At 41.5% G+C, this 24,245-nt stretch overlaps 1 protein-coding gene across 1 annotated transcript in view; it reads left to right on the top strand.

Moving 5' to 3' along the window:
- TTN (titin) overlaps positions 1 to 24,245 on the top strand; it is a 242,047-nt gene that overhangs the window by 45,109 nt on the left and 172,693 nt on the right. The window contains exons 45-46 of the mRNA XM_062004522.1: positions 3,627 to 6,170; positions 6,836 to 7,114. Coding sequence (XP_061860506.1) covers positions 3,627 to 6,170; positions 6,836 to 7,114 — 2,823 coding nt within the window. The remainder of the gene's footprint in view (positions 1 to 3,626; positions 6,171 to 6,835; positions 7,115 to 24,245) is intronic.

Genomic DNA, 24,245 nt, shown 5'->3' with positions numbered 1-24,245 from the left:
GTATTCCCCCTTCTCACAATGTTGTGTCAGAACACGTGAGTCTGATTCAAATCCTGTATTTACAGTTTCTATCACTGCAGAATTCTTACATCCATGGGCCTCATTATACTGACTCATGGAATTAAATGACTTGTTTTTTTAAGTCAATGGAATTATGTTGTTGCAAAGCAAAGCAACGTAATGGGGAAAAAAAATGAGTTTTGCATTAGTAGAGATTGGACAGGATTTTTTTCTCTATTACCAAGTAATAAACTTGAAAATTTATTTTGTACTGTATCTTTAGAAGTTGAAGGGCAAGGAGAGGGAGCATAATAAATCACTGCTGTAACTGTAAATTCAATAAAATAATTTTGCTTGTTCCCATATTCTACTGTCATTCATATAAAAAATATGTAGTAGTGAAAAAGGGAGAGATTTTAATGCAGTATGCTTGTTTTCCATTAAAACTAAATCTTCACATATTCCTTTTTTTCATTTTTAATTTTTTTTTAATTAGTATCAGTTAAGTGGGCTATGTGTTAATATGATCAGAAGTATGAGAATACATTAAATTTTTATTTGTGGCATGTCAGCAGTAGAGATTTTTACATTAATGCTCTCAATGTGAGTATATATTGTATTTGAAACAATGCTAATATTTAGGAGGAGTAATCATCAGTAGCTGATATAATTGAATCAGAACTAAACCTATCTTGCATAAACAATGATACATTGGTTAAAGAAATATGTTCAAAGTATGAAAATTATTAAGTCATGTTCATCAGAAATTAAATAACTGTCTAACAGATGTGCCAGCTTTTCAGCTACCAATAATGTCAAGATGAAGCCTTGAGGTCAACAGCTCTAAGGATAAATTATTTTTACTTTGATTGTTTGCTCATGAGGTTCTTCTAGTTATTCACAAATTCCTGACAGCTGCCTTGCAAACTGCATTAAGAAACACAGTGATTTTAAGCATAAAAAGAACTATTCTTATAGTATATTCAGTTATGTTCAAGCATGTTCTTATTTCTGAGTTTGATGTGTCCTCACAATGCTTCAGAAAGTCAGGATTCTTACAAGACTATCCTATCACTCACTTGGGATAGTAACTTTTTAAAAAAAGATTCACTTTGCCCAGTTTTGTTTCCCAATACAAACTTAAAGTCAGAAGCGGCAAATTCTAGTGACCCAGTACGTGGGGAAAATGACTGGAGCAGCTAGGCTAGTACCAACGTGTCACTTCAGTTTCTTCTCAATGACCCCATGACAAATATTTGAGATTTGGACAATGTTAAGAGGCAGAGATAATTGTGATTTCTCATAGGTAATGGTGGTAGGAAAGAGAAGCATGAGGGTCTGACCCAATGCTGTGCTGGGAAATAATTGCTTCATAACGTGTCCTTAATCTATTCCTTGTGTAGTGTAGCACTAATTGATTCATCGGAACTGATCCATTAGACATCAGAGGTCCCTAAGGAAGTTGGCAAGAATTGTCTGTTGTTATATGTCAGCTGTGACACAAGGGGTCTTTTAAGTTCAACGCCAAAGAGGTCAAGCAATTATTATGTGTATTTAATTTACATTTAAATTTTCAGCAGAAACAGGCCCACAGCTGCTTGGGGGCAGGGCTTTTAACCCATAAGTCAAACAGGTCCGAGTTCATGTTCACATCTGAAATATATGGCCAAAAATCTTTATCCCTATCTGTTTTTATACTTTATGTCATTTCATACATTAGCTAGGAGCACTATCATATGCTAATAGAAAGATAAAGTCTCACCTGGGCTACAGTTTTATAAATCAGGAGTAATTCCAGTTTTAAATAAACTTACTCTGGGGAAACTCATGTAGCTTTAAGCCATGATTGACCATCTCTTTTCAAAATGTTGTGCTTTCATAGGAATTACACTACTATTTCATTGTCAGGTTTAATGTCGTCTTCATTTCTACGAATCAAGTATCTTTAAAAAAGGATGAATTATGTTTGTCATCAATGTGTATGGGATATAAACATGTATTGTTAATTTGTGAAATAAATATGAAAATTATTCAAGTCCGTCACTTCTTGTACTTTATTCATTTCACAGACATAGTTAAACTATGAAGAGGTATCTGTATAGCTTTTCTGTCATAAATACTCAGAAACACACAAAAGTGCATTAATTTTTGCCACACTCCTGTGTATAAAGCATCCTCATATGTGTTCGCATAAGTTTGGTTCTGCAATTTTAATACTTTAACATGATTTCAATTCTGCCACCCTCTCAAATTCACTAGCACATTATATTTCTGGGGAAACTGTTTTAACAAGGCTGGTAGGTAATACTGAATGACTGGTGTAATTTTCTTTTTGATCTAGGCATGTCTTCTCTGCAGTTAATCACTGTATGCACTGTACTATGTCATAGATATGGTATTCGTGACAAGATTAATAGTTGCTAAAACTTATGAGAAAGAATTGGGTATGTCATATTCAGTTATTTTTTAGAGTTGTTATTGGAGTGCAGACAAAAGTTATTATGTCACAAAAGGTTTTGGAATTTAAGGCACTGTAACTGAGAAACTTATCAAGGTTTACAATTAGAGTGCCTGAAGACATTTATCCGCTCACACTTTTATTCTTTTTTAACACTTGTAACTTTACAGCGTCAAATACTGTAGGCTTTAACTGAGCAATCTCAACCAAGTGAGGGTAGCAGGATTTGATTTCCAAAGGTTTTCTTTGTGCCATAATTTTAACGGATGGCTTGTTCCATTCCTGCAAGTCTTACATTTTACTGATGTTTCTAGTGTCAAGAATATACAAAGAATGACATGTTCTTGATGTCTGCTTCCACTCATTTTCAAACCACCATTAGAAAAAAGTGGTTTGGCACAAATTTCTAAATTCAAAAAGGCAAGAAAAAACCCAAATCCTTGAACTGTTCTGTCTTCTTTTTCTCTGGTGTTGTGAGAGTTTTAAAATGCAATATTGCGACAGGGAAGAGATTTAAATCAATGACATTAAATCAAAGGCACAAACTTGTAATTTTAGTGGTAATCATGTTGTAAGCTTAAAGATTTAATGACTAAAACAGGACAAACTTGGTGAGAGTAATATCTTAGTATGTTAGACAAAAGACAGAGTTGAAAGAGATGAACTGTACCAGAAGAAAGGTTAGTGCACTGAAAAGTTTGTTTTACTTTTTTAATCCTAATTCTGGCATTCTGTTTTTTCTTGGTTCTTTGAATTAAACCAGGGTCTTAGCACTGCTCTGCTGTACTTGTTTGTGTGAATAGAAATATATTTATATTCATATAGCATATATATGTGGTGGTATAGCATATACCACTTTAATTATATTTGTGAAATGCACCGATGTTGCTTGACTGTTACTTGCACTGTACATGTTGGGGGTTTAAAGTGACACCATGTTGATCCACATGGGAAGTTCATAAGTAACCTGACAGCATAGTATGTCTTGATGGTTTTGGCAGGTATGTATTTGGTAGCACAAGAACCTCATGTTCATTGCTAACTGCTGTATAGTATTGAAAAAGCCTATAAATATACAAAAATATTTGCACTAGTACCGTTTGTTGCTATCTACCAGTGTTCTTTTCAACATTCTAGTAGTAAAAGTAACATATCTTTTTCCATACAGACATCACTAGCTCTCTTACTGGGTCTTCTGAGGAAGGAAGAAGTGAAGGCTACAACAGCCGCCTTCAGTTGCCTGATAGAGAAAAAACACTTGAATTTGAGCCTGAAAAACCAGTTTATTCCAGCAAATCAAAGACAAAAACGGAAGAGGGGGGCAAAGTCCCCGTTTTCATCAAACAGGTCTCAGATACTGAAGTCTGGCAGGGAGATGTAGCTAGGCTCTCTGTTACTGTTACTGGTAGCCCCACACCTAAAATTCAGTGGTTTTACAACAGCATGAAGCTAACCCCATCCATGAACTGTAAGTTAGTATTTGCTGGCAATGACCATAGTGTCATCCTCCCATATGCAGGTGTGCAGGATGCGGGTGAGTACACATGTGTGGCCAGCAATGCACACGGTGAGACTGCATGCAGTGCCCAGCTCCGCGTGCGGCAGCGGGTGCCAGGGCTGCCCTGTTTTTCCAGGGAGCCAGAGAGCGTGCAGTGTGCACCAGGCTTCACCGCAGTCTTTGAGTATATCGTGTCTGGGGAGCCGTGCCCCAATGTGCAATGGTTCAAGGGGAGTGAGCAGCTCTTCTCCAATGCACATCATTCTGTGGCTCACCACCCAGACGGCTCGGGCTCTCTGACAGTGCGGGAGTGCACGGTGGAGGACACCGGGCTCTACATGTGCAGGGCAGTGAGCACTGTGGGAGAGGCCGCCTGCTCTGCTGAGCTGCTTGTGCTGACTGAGGGATATGCTGTGTGCAGGCAGAGCCCAGCCTTGCAGCACTCTGCAGTGGCTAAGGACCAAAGCCCTCTCTCTTATGAGGAGGCTGGAGAGCTTCCTGCTATGGAAGAAGCCCTCAGCCTTGATACCATGAGGGAGCCCCCGGCCCTCCTTCAGCTCCAGATGAGCCAAGCAGAGCATGTGCTGCCAAGAGAGGACATCTTGCCTAGCCTGCCACCATCCTGTCTGGCTGCACAGACTGTTGAAGAAATGCTTTCTGAGGTGGCCATGACACAAGAGAGCAACAAGCTTCTAGCAGAGCCACTGCAAACACTCCCTGTTGGTCCCCAGGGTGTGGTGCTTGCAGCAGCAATGGAGACACGGCTGCCAGGCTGCCTTGGGATAGTAGCTGCACAGATACTCTTGCCCAAAGAACAAGTCATCCCCAAGGCAGCAGAGCAAACAGCTGCTCTGAAGACGGAAGCTTCCCAAGTCATCCTACAAGCATCAGGCACCACCGAGAGCCATACCATCCATGGTGACCACATCCAGGTCCTTGAGGGCTTCCAGGCAGTGCAAGGTGAGCTGAAGGCTGAATGCAAATTTTCCTCTGAATTGGCCTTTACTGGGGTCCAAGCTCTCCCCCTGGAAAATGTTTCTTCCTTGGAAACAGCAGAGGAAGATTTTGCTGCAAAAATCCATGAAGGACAGGCTGTGAGATTTCCTTTGCTGATAGAAGAAAATGAGGCCCTGGAGGAGGAACATGTTGTTGATCTTGGCAGCCTGCTTAGGCAGGGTCCAACGACAGAGAGACAACCCCATGACACACTGTACACTCACCAGCTCCACCGAAGCCAAGTCCCCGACAAAGAGAGTCAGCTCACTGCTCTGGTTCCCAGGAGCTGTAACTTAGACATAAAGACTCAAATTAGAAATGCACTGAAAGTTGCAGTTGTAAGTCAGCAAAACCTCTTGTTTTCAGAATGGTTGGCTGATAAAGAAAATATCGAAATCCAGACAATAAACATCACTGAGGAGCATAAACACACCCTATGCACTTATGTTGTGACCACAGGAGGACTCAGTGCCATAGAAATCCCAGTCTCCTTGGGAGAAGTCAGCATTCAGACAGCTGACCAGAAAATGGTCTTGAAGAAGGCTTTCTATTCCTTTATTTGTGAAGAAAGACATCTCCTGATGGATGAAAAAAACAACACATTGCCAGTCCATCCCGGTCCACTTCTTTCAGGAAAATCCTGTGATGAAAACTCTGAGCTGGAGCCCCAGCAGGCTGAGAGGACTATGGAGGCAGAAATACCCCTGGAGAAGCCTTTGTTTGCACAAGAAATCAACACTGTGATGGGACAAGGTCAAATCCAGGATGTGGGCACAGCTGCAGCCACTGCTGATATAGTCTCTGCAGGTGTTCCCACTGAGACACCCACAGAAATACTGAAAAGAAAGGAGAAAAGGGAAGAAATATGTGAAGAGGAGGTCAGAGATAGTGTGGAAACTAGAGGCAGGAAGCTAGAATATAAACTAGGTGGAGAGAGTTATCCCATCATACACAGGAAATTGGTAGACACTGTTGTGGAGGAAGGGGAGACTGTCAGTCTGGTGTCTGTCATAAGTAATGTCAGAGAGGTGAACTGGTACTTTGAGGGTAAACTGGTGTCTTCAGGTGCCAAATTCAAGTGTTTGCAAGATCAGGACACATACACTTTAGCAATAAGCAAAGCGTGTGGGGAGATTCACCAAGGAGAGTACACCTGTGAGGCACTGAATCAAGGTGGAAAAAGAGCAACAGCAGCAAAACTCACAGTTCTTAAAAGAGGTTGGATTATGGGAATAAAATATTGCCTTTCTGATACACCTCTCTACTAATGAAATTGTCCTACTATGTGTCAATATCTTTGGATACAGATACAATATTAATATCATCACGCCACTAATCAGAGGGCCAACTTGCTTTCTGGATTTATGATCTCATTTGGCCATATTACAAAGTCTCTCACTTCCCTCCTCCCCTCAACTTTCCCTCCTCAACTTTCTTGCTTCCTGTTCTCAACACACAAGCACAGTCAGAACGACATGTATCTCAGTTCTGGCAACTTCTCCCATTGCTACCTGTGACATGGACCTGCTCTTCTCACTTTTCTCACTGCTGCACTCTCTCACTCTTTAGAGTCATAGCACAGTTTCAGCACAATTTCTCATTAGTTTCCCATAGTTTCACAGCTCCAGGATAGTGTGGTTTATGTTTGTATTGCATTGTTACACTGCATCACTGTTGCACCTTGTTTTTCCAGTATCATCACTATGTTTCCTAATGTTATTACGCACCGTGTCCACTGAGCCCAGTACTGCTTTCATTTCTTACAGATATCTTTTTTTTTTCTTTTACAGTCACTTTTTTTTTTCCCCCCCCAATCACTTCACTGTTACTTTCAAGAATGTCGGCAGGCAGCGTTTTGAGTTACTCTCTGCTTCTGATTTCAGTTGCACCAATACTGAGGAGAAGGCTTGAATCTCTGGAGGTGGCTGTAAATCACGTGGCCAAGTTTACCTGTGAGGTGGAGACTGCTCCCAATGTCAAGTTCCAGTGGTACAAAGCCGGCCGAGAGATATATGATGGGGACAAATACTCCATTCGCACCTCCAACTACCTCTCAACACTGGAGATCCCGAGGCCTCAGGTTGTTGACTGTGGAGAGTACAGTTGTAAGGCTTCCAACCAGCATGGCAGTGTAAGCTCTACAGCCCTTTTGACAGTAACTGGTAAGTACACACTTCCAAGCACCACTTCTCCATGAAATATCTTGGTAGATTGTAATGCTTCACTGCTATACTTACAAGTGTTCATGGTAGGGCTCTTGATTGCCATTGTTATATATTAACTATACTTCATTTTGGCAGACACAAGCAAGAAAGGGAATAATTTCAGAGGACATTGTTTTTAGATGCTTTCTGTACCCAGAATTTGGAATCAGTATGAAATGTTTCAGAGGGGAAGAAGGGGCAAAGTGAGAGTGGGAGAACTAGATCATCAACAGAATGGGATTGCTTTGTGAATAAACTCTTGAAGAGGTTTATTTAACTTCCAGACAAAAAGACAACACACACTTTTAAATCTGATTTCTTTGGCATGATAATCACTGCACGATTACCCTAGCACTCTGTGTTTATCCTGCAGCTATACTTGTAAGACAGGCTGTTAACTGTGTGTACCTGAACACCTGTATGCTATGGACAAAGGGAAACTCTGTGTGACTGGGGAAATAGATCTTCCTTAACAAAAAAACAGAGGGCTTAAAACTATTCCAATGTGCAAACTTCCTTGTCTATAGAGAGCTATACAATTTTTTTTTATTTTTAATATCCTTTAAAAAATCTTTTGGACTTTTAGTGTATGATGATTTTTTTTTTACTCTGACTTTTCTCTGTGTGGAAAGAGTCTTTATTGTGGTCTTTGCTAAATGCTAAGTTCTAGAGGATAAAGAAAGATGTATAGTATCCATCTTGAGAGAACAGAGCATAAGCATGTCATTCTTGGGGTAATTGGTCCTGGCTTTTGGTTTATTTTCCTTTACATTACTCCTGAGATTCAAAATGCCTTCGAGCTCTGGAGCAATATACGGACACAAGAAGTACAAAACCAAAAGCCAAGATTCATCACCTTTAACACCTCTTATCTCCTTCACTGCTGGCTTCTTTTGCTTAAGACTTTAGTGACAATCTGGTCCTTCTTGAACTCTGTTCATGGCAAATGTGGAGAAAGAACATAAGCTCTGGTCCTTAGCTCTGAGTAATAATGAACTCCTTTGTTTTGCAGAAGCATTGCCGCCAACCTTTCTTACCAGACCTGAATCTATCACTACTTTTGTGGGCAAAAGTGCCAAGTTCCTGTGTACTGTTTCGGGCACTCCAGTCATCGACGTCGCCTGGCAGAAAGATGGCACGACCATTTCACCTTCAGACCACTACAAGATCTCCAAAATAGAAAATAAACATGTGTTAGAAATTTCCCTCCTCACCACTGGTGACAGAGGGGCTTATACTTGCAAAGCTTCAAACAAGTTTGGGGCTGATATTTGCCAAGCTGAAATGGTTATTATAGACAAGCCCCACTTCATTAAAGTTTTACAGTCAGTGCAGTCAGCAGTCAACAAAAAAATACATCTTGAATGTCAGGTAGATGAAGACAGGAAAGTAACAGTAGAGTGGACAAAGGATGGAAACAAAATTCCTCCAGGCAAAGATTATAAGATTTACTTTGAAGACAAAATAGCCTCGCTTGAGATTCCTCTGGCTAAGCTCAAGGATTCAGGTCATTATGTTTGCACTGCCTCAAATGAGGCAGGAAGCAGCTCCTCTTCTGCCAGCATCACAGTCCGAGGTAAGATAGTCTCCTTTGTCTTTGCTCTTCTTAGGTTCCCCGTTTCTTCTTTTGCAGGCAGAAGACTTCTTTGGGCTGAAATCATGATGTGAACTCAGACCTGCCATCAGGTCCATTCACCTCTTGCTCTTTTCTCCTGCTGCCTTCTAGTGCACTGTGTGATGCTTCATTATTTCTTTCATCATCCATATCCAAGAATTTTTCCTGCAAGCAGGGAAGAGATGGACAGAGAGGGCAAAAGAATCCCCAAGAACTGCAGCTCAGCAAAGATTACATTGATCTTTTCTGAAGTTGTTTTATTCTTGAGCTAGAAAACAATCTTTCAAAGCTTTGCACTTCAGCCTTCTTTTCTTTTTCTCTTTTGCTTTTCCCTTTTCCTTTTTTCTCCCCCCTTTCTTCCCCCTTTTCTTCCTCCTTTCTTCTCCCTTCCTTCCCTTTCCTTTTCCTGCCATTTTTAGAACCACCATCTTTTGTGAAGAAAGTCGATCCATCTTATTTATTGACCCCGGGTGACTCTGCACGCCTTCAATGCAAAATCAAAGGATCTCCTGAAATTCAGGTGACTTGGTTCAAGAACAATAAGGAAATCCGTGAAAGCAACACACACAGAGTATCATTTGTCAATTCTGTGGCTGTGTTAGATATTTTGGAGATGAAAGTTGATGACAGTGGGAGCTACTCATGTGAAGCTGTTAATGAAGTTGGAAGTGACAGCTGCACCACCGAAGTGGTTGTCAAAGGTCTGTTGTTGCTGCTGCAAATAACAGTCTTGACAAAAACCTTCCCTTTTTTTTTTTTTTTTTTGTTTTTTGGTCACCGTTGACTATTTCTTTCTCACTGCTTTTATAGAGCCTCCATCTTTCGTCAGGACACTTGAACCAGCAGAGGTAGTGAAGGGAACAAACACCATTCTTCAGTGTGAGGTTGCGGGCACTGGACCATTTGAAATTAGCTGGTACAAAGACAAGAAACAGATTCGCAGTAGTAAAAAATACAGGTTGACTTCTCAGAAAGCTGTTATTTCTCTGGAAGTGTCCTCATTTAATAGTGCGGATGTCGGTGAATACGAGTGTGTGATAGCTAACGAAGTCGGGAAGTGCATATGCAGTGCAACATATATCTTGAAAGGTCAGTGGGAGAGAGAAAACTCCACTTACTGAAGGGATTGGCAAGAAACTAATTTCTTAGAATATCTTTTCTTCTTTGTGGGTGGCTAAGGAGGGTGTGGAGGGTATCTTCTCTTAAAATTTTGATTGTATCTAACTCTTATCTGGCATCAAACCTGTGAATTTGACAGACACTGATACTAAAAGGCCATGCATTAACTCCCAGCTGAATAATGCAGCTCTTCTTGCCTACTCTTTAGATGTATTGCACAACATACTGCACATACTGTATTGTTAAACTGTCTTTATGTGTCAGATTTCATGGGATGATGTGGTAGCAGATGAATATTTCTTCTTACTTCTTTTCTTTGAAATAGAACCACCATCTTTTGTTAAGAAAATCGAAAATGTGACAGCTCTGGCTGGAGACAGTGTTACACTACAGGCTGTGGTGAAAGGGTCAGAGCCTATTTCTGTAAAGTGGATGAAGGGCAAAGACATTATTCAAGATGACAGCAAAGTGAGAGTGACATTTGAACACGGTCTAGCAACACTGCAAATTACTGGTGTCCAGCTGAGATCTGGTGGCAAATATACCTGTGTGGCTGAGAATGATGCAGGAAGTCAGTCCTGCTTTGGTGAACTAGCAGTGAAAGGTCAGTGGAGTTGTGCTGTATTACCTGCATTGTCTCCCACTTGAGAGGAAGAGCAATTTCCATTTGTCTTTAACATGACTTGTTTAATTCTGTTGTAGAACCTGCCAAAATCGTTGAAAAATCTGAAATGATCCAGGTAACGGCAGGGGAACCAGCTGTTTTGGAGTACACTGTCACAGGCACTCCAGAGCTAAAAACCAAATGGTTCAAAGATGGAAGGCCACTACCTACCAGCAAAAAATATAGGATCAGCTTTAAAAATAACATTGCCCAGCTCAAGTTTTATGCCACCGAAATGCAGGACAGTGGGGAGTACACTTTTGAGATATCCAATGATGTGGGCATCAGCTCTTGTACTACCAGCTTCACTGTGCTAGGTTTGTACTGACTCTTTGCAAAGAGCCCTGCTTCTCTGAGCCTAACAGAACGAAAGCAGAGCTGCATGCATGTTTTGTTAATGTGTCAACTTCTTTTATTTTTCTTCACTCCCAACAGATCGCACTCTCCCTCCTTTCTTTACTAAACCACTGAAGAATATTGACAGCATCATTAGCACCTCATGCCGCCTAGACTGCAAAATTTCAGGCTCTCTTCCAATGACCATTTCTTGGTTTAAGCAGGACACTGAGATCACTTCAAGTGCCAAGTACATAGTACAATTTGCAGAAGGCTCTGCATCTTTGGAAATAAAACACCTAGATGCAAGTGATGCTGGGGTCTACATTTGCAGGGCCACAAACTCTGCTGGTAGCAAAGAGAGCAGTAGCACCTTGTTTATAAAAGGTTTGTCATTTTTTTTCATAATTCCTGGAGTTTTACTCTTCATGTGATAATACTGTTCTTCCATAAAGTGCAGGCCATGTGGCTTACTCTTGACAATTGTTTCCTTTCAACACAATCTAGAGCCACCCAGCTTCATTGTAGAACCCGAGTCTCAAGAAATACTGCCTGCATCAACTGTACGTTTCAAAGGCACTTTTAAAGGCACAACACCACTGACTGTCAAATGGTTTAAAGATGATACTGAACTAGTGACAGGAGGAGCCTGCTACATTATGACAGAAGCATTAGCAAGTTACTTGGAGCTTTACACAGTCAAACCAACAGACTCCGGAAAATACACCTGCAAAGTCTCCAATGTAGCTGGTTCAGTAACACGCAGTGCAAACTTATTTGTAAAAGGTTTGCATTCTTACTCTCTTTTAACCTTTCAGCTGCTGGATCTATCCAGTGGCACTCTTTCCTACCTTCTTTATCCTCAACACTCTTCTTAAACCCACAGAGCCTGCTGCCTTCAAGGAGAAGCTAGAGCCAGCCCATATAGTAAAGAAAGGTGGATATGCTGAGCTGACCTGTGAAGTCACTGGTACTCCTGAGATTAAAATCACATGGTTCAAGGATGATAGAGAGCTAAAAGACAGCGACAAATACAGAATATCATTTGCAAAATGCTTGGCAATACTCCATGTTACAAAGGTCGAGACTGAAGACAGTGGGGAATATATTTGTGAGGTCAAAAATGACGCTGGAAAAGATATTTGCAGTAGCGTTGTTACAGTCAAAGGTGTGTGTGATATCTAGCCACACAGTTTGTCTCTTTAAACTCAGTGCAGTTTTACAGACTTCAAAAGTATGATTAATACAAACTGCACTCTCTCTTTTGCATCATAGAATCACCTTATTTTAGCAAGGAATTTCAATCCATGGAAGTCTTGAAGGATTCTGATGTGGTTTTGGAGTGTGAGGTGCTTGGCACACCTCCCTTTGAAGTCTTCTGGGTGAAAGATGATAAACCTGTGCGGAGCAGTAAGAAGTACAGAATAAGCATTGAGAAATCTTTGATTAGCCTCCATGTTTTCAGGTTTGATGCTTCTGATGTTGGTGAATATCAGTGTAGAGTAACAAATGATATTGGAAGCTGCCTCTGCAGTTCAGATATCACACTGAAAGGTTAGTACAAAGTTCAGAACACAACTAGCATGCTCTTATCCCAATGTGGCTTCCATGCCACACTGTCGTGCAGCAGATAAGTACTGACATGGCCACTTTCTTCCTGACAGAGCCCCCCCATTTCTTGAAAAGGATAGAAAACATTAGTTCTCTTCGAGGGGGCACGGTCGTGTTTCAGGCTGCTATTAAAGGCTCCTTGCCCATCACTGTGTCCTGGCTAAAAGACAATGATGAAGTGATTGAAGACAACAATATTAAAATGACCTTTGTGAACAATATTGCCACTCTTCTGGTGAGGTCAATTGAACTGAAACATGATGGGAAATATTTCTGTCAGGCGAAAAATGAGGCAGGAATTCAGAGGTGTTCTGCTCTGCTCACTGTCAAAGGTTGGTCCTACCCCAAGTGTTTGCAGTGATCTCAGATAGTTCCCTTCTGATTTTTAGAGATGCCCTTAACACTTTCTTCTTGTTTACAACAGAACCTGCTACAATAATGGACAAGGCCGTGTCAATAGATGTGACTGAGGGAGACCCAGCAACCTTGCAGTGTAAATTTTCAGGAACAAAACATATTATAGCCAAATGGTTCAAAGATGGCAAGGAACTGACATTAGGCCCAAAATACAAGATCAATGTTACAGATACTGTCTCAGTCCTAAAGGTGCTTCATGCAGAAAAGAAAGATAGTGGGGAATACATTTTTGAGGTTCACAATGATGTTGGAAGCAGTAGCTGTTCTGCCAGCATTAATGTCCTAGGTGTGTATGAGTTCTCTTTTATCATTGTTTTTACATACAAAATAATTTTTCCTGAACTGACATCTGCCACAATCAAAGTTTAATTTCTTACTTGGTCTTTTTACTTTGTCTTGGATAGATCTCATTATACCACCTAAATTCACTAAAAAGCTCAAGAAAATGGACAGCATTAAGGGATCTTTCGTCCACCTGGAGTGCATAGTGTCTGGTTCACATCCTATAAGTATTCAGTGGTACAAGGATGGCCAAGAAATAACAACAAGTGAAAAGCACAAATATTCCTTTCATGATAATACTGCATTTCTGGAAATCAATAACCTGGAAGGCACAGACAGTGGTTCTTACACCTGTGAAGCAACAAATAAGGCAGGAAGTAACCAATGCAGTGGCTTTCTAACAGTCAAAGGTTAGAGCCCTTTCTTTATCTTGTGTTAGGTCTCTCATTCCTAATTTTGGAGCTGCCTTGCCTCAAAGTAATCCTCTTTCTTCCTTTTCACATGTTATAGAACCGCCATATTTTGTGGAAAAACCACAGTCCCAAGAGGTTGTGCCCAATGCTAGGGTTCAGTTCAAGGCACTGGTGAGAGGCTCTACTCCTCTGCAGATAAAGTGGTTTAAAGACAGCCAGGAGCTCCTTTCTGGAGCCAATCGATCTGTCTGGAAGGATGACACATCCAGTGTACTGGAGCTCTTCTCAGCTAGGACATCTGACTCTGGGAACTACACTTGTCAGATAAGCAATGATGTGGGGATGGCAACTTGCAAAGCAACTTTGTTTGTAAAAGGTGTGCAATCTAATGCTCTCATCTTTGTGGTTCCAATTTTTCTGTGCAACTTGAGGGGAAGGGATAGGAAAGCCTTGTATTTCTTTAAACAGCTTTGAATATTATAAAACCTCAACTTTTCTGTCCATCTTCTAGAGCCTCCCAGATTTATTCAGATGCCAACTTCTGTAGTAGCTTTGCGTGAAGGACAGTCCACCTCTTTTGAGTGCCAGGTGGTAGGCACACCAGAGATCCGTATCACATGGTACCTGGATGGGAACGAAGTGACTGACCAAGTGAAGTATGGCATCTCCTTCATAGATGGTTTAGCCACCTTGAAAGTCACTCAAGCCAGAGTGTCGGATAGTGGGATTTATATTTGTGAAGCCCACAATGATGCAGGCAGTGAGAGCTGCAGCATTGAGCTGAAAGTAAAAGGTTGGTTTTGAAAATCTGGTCATCATCCAGCTATGCCACACAGCTGAGATGATGGAGCAGGAGAGGCTTCTTCTGCTCTCAAAACCATTCAAGGTTTCTATCTACTTTCCCCTCCTTTCTCTCTGTAGAGCCTCCAACAATTGTTCATGAGTTGAGACCCATTGAGGTAGTGAAGGGTTTGGAGGCCACACTCGAGTGTGAAGTGGCTGGTACTCCTCCATTTGAAGTGAAGTGGCTGAAGAACAATAAGGAGATGTTCAGCAGCAAGAAATATGCCATCTCCACCAAAGAATCAGTGTTTACTCTTAGTGTGACTAACTGTGATGTCTCAGATGTTGGTGAATATCAGTGCATTATATCAAATGAAGGTGGGAGCTGTTCTTGCAGCACAAGGCTCACTTTGAAAGGTCAGTCCTTTAGGAAGTATACCCCAAGCATTACATCCCCTAGCTAAACTGTAGTGATGACTTTATATGATTTCTCTTTCTCCTCTTCCCTTTCCATGACTTCTCTTCCAAACAACAAACAAAACCTCACACCACAGAACCGCCATCCTTCATCAAGAAACTGGAGAATGTCACTAGTGTTTTGAAAGGTACCGCTTTATTCCAGTGCATTGTAGGAGGCGCTCAACCTTTATTTGTGTCTTGGATAAAAGATGAGAAAATACTAGAAGATGATGAGCACCACCATATTACCCTTGAGAACAGCATGGCCACACTGAAACTTAGCAATATTGACCTCAGTCATAGAGGGAGATACACCTGCCAGGCAAAGAATGAGTCTGGCATGGAGAAATGCTTTGCTTTGCTTTTTGTACAAGGTGTGTACAAGGTGTGACCCCTTAAGACCATCTTTGATGAGTAATTGAAAAGTTAGTCCTCTATCTGTATAGCTAACTACCACTTTTATACATTTTACGTCTCAGAACCTGCACAGATCATAGAAAAAGCTAAATCACTTAAAGTCACTGAAAAAGATCCTGTGACTTTGGAGTGTACCGTGACTGGGACACCAGAGCTCCGAATAAGATGGTACAAAGATGGCAAACAGCTCCTGCCTAGTAGATACTACACAATGAGCTTTGAAAACAATGTGGCCAGTTTCAGGATTGAACCTGTATCAAAGGAGGACAGCGGAACATACAGTTTTAAGGTTGAAAATGACTTTGGAAGTAGCACCTGTGAAGCTGTTCTGACTGTTCTAGGTGTGTATTGTCATTCGTCAAATTCACTGATACATCAGGGAGGCAATGGAAAAAATAGTAATCTCTGTGAAAGACAAGCAAGAAGTAACCATGTGGTTTTGACATTTTTCTTTTGTGTTGGGCAGATCAACCACTTCCTCCTGTATTTATCAAAAAGCTAACCAAAAAGGATACTGTCCTGGGATCCTCTATCCAAATGGAGTGCAAAGTCTCTGGGTCGCTCCCCATTACTGCAAAATGGTTTAAGGATGGAAAAGAGATAACCGACAGTGCAAAGTATAGAAGCCTGTGTCATGAGAACACTATGTCACTTGAGATTGCTAACCTAGAGCTGGCAGACAGTGCAAATTATACATGCAGTGTCTTTAATGTTGCGGGAAACGATTCTTGCAGTGCTGTCCTGACTGTGAAAGGTTTGGAACTCTTTTACTACTTCTTATTTGTGATATATGCTCGGAAAATACCTTAAATCTTATGCTAACATAACACTCTTGTACTTCTTAATACTCTTATACTTCTCCATGCTTGCCTCACTACTTTTCTTCATTCATAGACATTTCTGATGTAACTGAATGCTTCTTTTTCTTAAAAAACTGCAGAGCCACCAAGCTTCTTAGTAAAACCTGAAATCCAGCAGGCCATCCCAGATTCCACAGTGGAGTTTAAGGCCACACTAAAAGGAACACCACCCTTTACAATAAAATGGTTCAAAGAAGACATAGAACTTGTGCCTGGCCCAACTTGTTTCATTGGGATTGAAGGGTCAACTGCATTCTTAACCCTCTTTGCGGTCGATACTTCTAGGAGTGGGCACTACACTTGCCATGTTTCAAATGATGTTGGCAGTGATTCTTGCACTACAACACTGATGGTAACAGGTGCGCACTCTTTCTTGTTGTGTTCCAGTCTTTAAATCTATTTCTTTACTTTCTTTTTTGCCAAGCCCACCTCAGTGATCTTTGATACATTACTAAGTGAATTCCCTACCCTGTGTTTGCAACCCACAGTTGTTTGGCTCTTTTCCCTTTTCTTTTCAATATTAATACATACCTTCCTCACCCCACTTTTTTGGTTTTTTAGAACCACCTAAGTTTGCTAAGAAGCTAGAGGCGACAAAAGTAGTCAAGCAGGGTGACTCAGCCCGGCTTGAGTGCAAAGTAAGTGGATCTCCAGAACTGAAAGTAGTATGGTTCAGAAATGACCATGAAATTGTTGCCAGTGAAAAATTCCGGACATCATTCATTGACTCCGTGGCCGTGCTCGAAATGAATCATCTCAGCACTGATGAGAGTGATGACTACATCTGTGAAGCTCACAACCCTGCTGGCAAAGCCAGCTGTAGCACCAAAGTCACAGTGAAAGGTTAGATGTCCTCTTGTTCTCTGACTACATCCTATTTTTCCTTGGTTTTGTTTGTTTGTTGGTTTGTTTGTGAATTTTTTTTACCTTGGAAAGAAAGGAGATTAATTTCTGGTTTCATTTCTTCGTGTTATATTTGCTTCTAAATGTCTCCTCACCCCTCTGCCAGTGCCTGAACAAGAGAGATGTTCTTAATGCAATGGGTCCTAAGCTAGATGGTGCCCAGTTCTATGATTATCAACATCCAAGACAGATGATAGTGGGAATTGCTAAATTAAGGAACTGAAATACAAAGCAAAAGAACAGACTCAGGCTGACCATAGAATCAGTGTCAGTATTACCCTCTAGTAATTTAGCTACCAGCTAAATGAGACCTATAGCCTCTCTGCTAAGGGTCATCCCTCTGTTTACCTGTTCTGCAGAGGGGCTAAGATATCCAAATGCTCATCTACCAGCAAGATACTTTTGTAATGTGACCAGAAAAGAAAATCCTTGCCCATTCTGTTGATTTTCTCGGCAATCTCATTGAGTAGAACCTGGTGTCAGTAAACTGTTTGCTGGTCAGATAGCTCCAGACTCCTTTCTAAAAATGTTCTTTTCTTCCCTTGTTAGAACCTCCAGTCTTTAGCAGGAAACCCTCTCCAGTAGACATGCTCAAAGGAACTGAGGTTAGCCTGGAATGTGAGATTTCAGGAACACCACCATTTGACATTACCTGGTACAAAGACAGGAGACAAATCCGCAGTAGTAAGAAGTATAAGGTTACAGCCAAGAACTACAATACAAGCGTTCGCATTCTTAATGTTGAAGCTGCAGATGTTGGTGAATATCAGTGCAAAGCACAAAACGATGTAGGAAGTGACACTTGCTTTTGCACTGTGAAGCTGAAAGGTAAAGTATTGGCACATGTACTTTCTGCAGTGCTCTCAATGGCGCTGTATTACTTTCCTGTACATAGGCACTGTGAGTATACTGTGAGTATAACTGCATATTTCTTCTTCAGAACCACCAAAATTCTCAACTAAAATAAACAGCATGACTGTTGTAGTTGGTGAACCAGTAGAGTTACAAGCAAGAGTGGAAGGCTCCCAGCCAATTTCTGTGCAGTGGCTTAAAGACAAAGAGGAAATTATTAGAGAAAGTGAAAACACAAAGATCACATTTGTGGAAAACATTGCAACTTTACAGCTGGTGCACACAGAGACAAGCAATGCTGGAAAATACATTTGTCAAATCAGAAATGATGCTGGAAGTCGCGAGTGCATGGCTACCTTAACTATTCTAGGTTAGTAAAAACCTTACGTTCATAAAAAGATATTTTTTTCAAAGTTAAAACTTGGCTGTTTAGTGTCAGCTATATGCTATATAGTGTCAGAATTAAGGGTGAAAGGAATCACAGGTCTCTATACTGGTGTGGGATTCAGTTGACTGAATTCCTGAGTCATGTCTTCTGCTCATACCCCCTTGGAGGAGTATGGACAATTGCATCTGTCTCCTAGGAGTTGAAAAATATTTTTGCTTCATTTTGCAGACCCTCTGAAATTTTCAGTTTAGAGTGAATTAAATGTCAGATAAAACAGAAATGAAAAAAAATCCTCAGCACATCAAACTGAGATATCATTAGTATCAAATGTGTTAGCCCCATCTTATAGTGCTACAATAGTTAAAGCTAGTGCTAATCAAGTCCTGTTTTCACCGTACATGTTACCCATCTCTCCTTCCAGAGCCTGCTGTCATTGTAGAGAAAGCAGAGCCAATGAGAGTTACTATAGGAGACACCTGTACCTTGGAGTGCAAAGTGGCAGGCACACCAGAGCTTTCCACTGGATGGTTCAAGGATGGCAAAGAGCTGACCAGCAGCCAAAAATACAGAATTACTTTTCTCAATAAAGTATCTACACTTAAAATTATGGATACAGAAAAGGAAGATGGTGGATTGTACACTTTTGCGGTGCAGAACAACGTGGGGAAAAGCAGTTGCACAGCATCGGTTGATGTTTTAGGTTGGTTGGGTAGCTTGTCTTCTCTCTTTTACAAAAAGCTTCCTTTCAATCATATTCTCCTTCCTTTCTTCTGTTTCTTACTTTTCTCTCTATGGATTTGTTATGTTTTCTTATGCAGATCGAATAATTCCTCCTTCTTTCACAAGGAAGCTAAAGGAAACTCCTTGTGTCTTGGGTTCCTCAGCATTACTGGAATGCAAAGTGTCGGGTTCACCTCCTATTTCTATTGCCTGGTTCCGAAATGGACTTAAGTTAGTCAGTGGGGAAAAACATCAAATCTCCTTTTCAGATAACCTATGTATTTTAGAAGTGAATTCGCTGAGTGACTCAGATTCTGGAACTTACACCTGCAAAGCCACCAACATAGCTGGTTCAGATGAATGCAATGCTGTATTAACTGTACAAGGTCAGTATATGATGGTCAAGGAGCTCTCCTTCTTTTTTCTTTCTCCCTTGAAATGGCACACAGTCTTTTGCAAGTATACTTGGGGAAAAATATTGACTGGAAAATAAAGATTTTATTCTTTTTTTTTTTTTCAGTAGTGTGTGTGGAAATTCCAGGGTTATGCTGTAGTAACCTGTCATATCTCTTTTTTTCTCTTGTGCGTTTAGAACCACCTTCCTTTGAGAGGACACCAGAGCCTCTGGATGTCTTACCAGGCACAAGCACCACTTTCACATGTGTTATCAGAGGAACTCCTCCTTTTAAAGTGAACTGGTTTAGAGGGGCCAATGAGCTTGTGCCAGGGGACAAATGCAATATCTACTTGGAAGACTACACTGTGGAGCTTGAGTTGTTTGATGTAACGCCTCTCCAAAGTGGAGAGTACACTTGTCTAGTGACTAATGATGCTGGCAGGGCAAATTGTACAACACACCTTACAGTAAAAGGTTTGTAAAGAACATGCCTCTCTATTTACCTTAAAACATTGTTTCTTTCCCTCCATTTGTCCTACTGTGCTCAACATTTGTGACTTCTTACCCTATATTAGAACCAGCTGTCTTTGTTAAGAAACTGAGTGATCAGAATGTGGAGCCTGGCAAATCCATCATCCTAGAGGGCACTTATACAGGCAGCCTGCCCATCTCCGTGACATGGAAGAAGAACGGCCACACCCTCACCAAATCTCAGAAGTGTAGCATCACCACCACAGAGAAATCCTGCATCTTGGAAATACTTGACAGCACCAAAGAGGATGCAGGAGAATACACTTGCCAGGTTGAAAATGAAGCAGGAAGAGATGTTTGTGAGGCTGTAGTCTCTACCCTAGGTGTGTGATCCCATTGCTTGTTTTCCTTGCCTGTTCCTCCAAGTGTATACTTTCCAAGGCCTGGAACTGTAATGACCCTATCTAATTGCTTCTCTTTTTTAGAACCTCCTTATTTTCTTACACACTTGGAACCTCTTGAGGTGTCAGTTGGTGATTATACAACATTGCAATGCCGTGTTGCTGGAACACCAGAAATTATTGTGTCTTGGTACAAAGGTGATACAAAACTCAGGTCTACTCCTGACTACAAAGTGTTCTTTAGAGACAACGTTGCTACACTTACTTTCAACAAAGTGGTCAGCAATGACAGTGGAGAATATATCTGCAAGGCAGAAAACAGTGTAGGAACTGCAACTACAAAGGCTCTCTTAACAGTTCAAGGTGATGATTTTGTATTAGCTTGCTACAAAATCCTTTTCTCTTGCAAAACTATAAAAATCCTAACTTCTGGGGACATATTTATCCTTTAATTGCTTTCTTCTAGAGCGCAAACGACCACCTTCCTTTGCAAGAAAACTGAAGGATATCGAGCACCCCGTTGGTTTGCCTCTTAAATTTATGTGTCGGCTGAATGGCTCAGAACCCATTACTGTGACTTGGCATAAAGATGGTGTGCTGCTAAGCGATGACCACAATATACACATGTCCTTTGTAGACAATGTTGCAGTGCTGCAACTCGTGCGAACTGAGATGAATCACACTGGGCAGTACTCATGCACAGCCACCAATGCTGTGGGCACTGCCACTTCAAGTGCTAGGCTCACAGTGGCAGGTGTGTTGACTTGCAAAACTCTTGCCTGGATCACAGGCTCTCCCTTCTCATTTCATGCATGTGATGATATCTGTGTGTTGGATTAGTCTTTTCCTGTGGTATGAACTTTACGTTGTTTTCTTGTGTCTCTAGAACCCAAGCAAGCACCTGTCTTTGACACCAAACCAGATTCTATCAATGTGCCTTTTGGAGAAAGTGCTGACTTTGAATGCCATGTTACTGGAGCCCAGCCAATACACATCACCTGGTCCAAGGATGGTCGAGAAATCCGAACTGGAGGAAACTTCAATATTACATTTGTAGCCAACACAGCTCACCTTCGAGTGCTCAGAGTGGGTAAAGGAGACTCTGGGCAATATACTTGTCAAGCTAGCAATGAAGCTGGGAAAGACTTTTGCTCAGCTCAGCTCAGTGTCAAAGGTATTAAGTCCTCTATGTAGTTTCTTTTTCTTGGATAAAGAAACCTCTTTGCTACTGAGTCTCATCTTCCACCCTTTCCAGTTTGAGAAAATATAGAAAGTAGAATTACAAAGAGCAGACACATATCATGTGGTGATCTTCTGCTATCATACTGCATGACAGTAGTAGAAGCCTTATTTTCCTGCAAAATCTCTAAGAGGAAAGGTTCCCCTGTGAAGCTGTTTCTATGAAGCATTGCACTTACTCTGCTTTTTACTTTATTGATGGTGCTTAAACTACAGTCACAGGGATATTCATACATAGCATTTATTAAATGGAAAATGATGAAACGGTAAATACAAGTACCTTGCAGCAGGGACTCTTTCAAATTTGCTAAAGAGTTAAACTGGAGTTCTGAATTGCCACTAGACTATGGACCACCTCAGTTCTGCATACAGAAATATGTTTTAAACATGTGTAAGCAAGTGAAAACATTCCTACCATGTTTCTGCTGCTCCTGCGATGAAGGACTTGTCACATCTTTCATGCTGGCCTGTGAATATATTTGCTTCTCAAGGGTGACAGCAAAATTTTCCTTGGGTGAAGCAAGCATCGTTTGTGGGTTTTTTACAGCTGCAGCTGTCTGACATATCAGACTCTCGAGTTCACAGAACATAGTTTTAGTTGTTGTCTTTGCCTTCTTTTCTTCATCTTGCATCTTTCCTTGAGAGTAAACTCTGGTTGGGGATACAGCCAGCTGCTGTAGTAAGCTTATTTTGTCATGCCCCGATACTCTTGTGCTCCCCATAACTCTTGCTCAGCACTGCAGATTTCACATGGTGAAGAGGTACACTGTCACTCTTTGCTTATTTATTCTATTCTGCAGAACCTCCCAAGTTCCTGAAGAAGCCTGAAGCTTTGCGATTTGTGAAGCAGGGAGATACATTTCAACTTGAATGTAAAATCAGTGGCACACCAGAGATCAGAACCGTATGGTACAAAAATGATCAGGCACTCCAGGCAAGCAACAGACTCCACATGTCCTTTGCAGACTCCATTGCAATGCTAACCATCTCGAGTGCCAACACTGAAGATGCCGGCGATTACATATGCGAAGCCCATAACTCTGCTGGCACAGCCAGCTGCAGCACTTCAGTCGCAGTGAAAGGTTAGCAGTTTGGCTCCGCTCACCTTGCCTTCCAGGCCCGCTCACAGTGGCACATCTCCCTCTTCAGGGAGATACTTCTGTAACAGTTGATGGCTGCTGATGCAGTGTCTCTCCAGCTGCTCTCACATTAAATGCTACTGTGTTTAAGCAGCAGAGATCAGGCAGGAAATAGTGGTGGGTGTTCATCACTGTGCAGCCATCTCCTTCTCTCCCCATTTAAGTCAATTGCAAGCTGAGTAAGGCAAGCTTGTCACATCACAAGGGAAAAACATGGACTAGATGGAATACTAGCTGTAGTGAGGAAGCTGAGTATACTTTGCAGCCATCCATCTGCCTCCTCTTTACTCACAGTGATCCTGGTAGAAATGAAATTTAAGACGGAAGAGGAGGCTGTGTTCCTGAGCCTCACTGATGATAGCTTTCATGACTCGAAAGAGGCGAGGAAAGCTGGAATGGGATCCTAGGGAAAATGGTTTATAGGGAGGAGCACTGAGCACTGACTCCAAACAGGTGCAGAAGTGTCATATTTTCTGCCCTTGGGACTCTGAGTGCTGAGATGGCTTGCTGAGAGATGCTGGGGGCTTAGCATTTTTTAGAGATGAGGCCACATATTTTAAGGCTAAATATGGGCTTACAAGAATAAGTGTAGGCCTCCTTCCTGAATATGTTGCCTACTGCTGCTATCAAGAAACCCACTTAGAGAAGCAGACTCACACATTATGATGTGATTCTTTTTTTATAGAACCACCTGTTTTTAGCAAGCTGCCAAGCCCTGTGGACACACTTAAAGGCTCAGATGTTATGCTCCAGTGTGAGATATCAGGGACTCCACCCTTTGAGGTGGCTTGGTTCAAGGACCGGAGGCAGGTCAGAAGCAGCAAGAAGTTCAAGGTGACAGCAAAGCACTCCATTGCCAGTCTTCATATTCTCAACCTGGAATCTCAAGATACTGGAGAATATCAATGCAAAGCCATGAATGAGGTTGGAAGTGACACTTGCACCTGTCCAGTGAAATTCAAAGGTTTGTATGCTATTGGATCAACAGCATCACCACCTTCTTTTCTTGACCTTCTGACTGTGCCTCTTCCAAGCAGGCATGCATCATTAACCCTTCTCTGCCTCCTTGTTTTTGTCATCAGAACCCCCACGCTTCACCAAGAAGCTGAGTGACACTGCAATCTTCGTTGGGGAGCCAACAGCCCTACAGGCAGTTGTGGAAGGATCCCCACCAATTTCTGTTGTCTGGCTCAAAGACAAGGGTGAAGTGATTAGGGAGAGTGAAAATGTCCAAATGTGGTTTATGGACAACATTGCAACTCTTGAGATTGCCAGTGCAGAGGGAGCTGATGTTGGGAAGTACATTTGCCAGATCAAAAATGATGCTGGCATGAGGGAGTGCTCTGCATTTTTACAAGTCCTAGGTGGGTATAGCCTGCTTTACAGGCACTATATCTTATGCATTGCACAATTGCCTCTATCAGCCTTTGTTTTCTCCTTATATCCTGTGCTCACTGGTTTGTGAACAGGCTTTCTGGTGACACACTGACCCCTTCCTTACTATTTCAGAGCCAGCAGTCATCTTAGAGAAGACCGAGCCAATCACAGTAATGGCTGGTAATCCTTTTACCTTGGAGTGCAAAGTAGGAGGAACACCTGAACT

Source organism: Colius striatus, chromosome 11 (assembly GCF_028858725.1).
Source record: "Colius striatus isolate bColStr4 chromosome 11, bColStr4.1.hap1, whole genome shotgun sequence".
In the NCBI taxonomy this organism is placed as follows: domain Eukaryota; kingdom Metazoa; phylum Chordata; class Aves; order Coliiformes; family Coliidae; genus Colius; species Colius striatus.
Note: the sequence above shows the minus strand (reverse complement) of the source record. Positions and strands in the feature narration are given on the sequence as shown.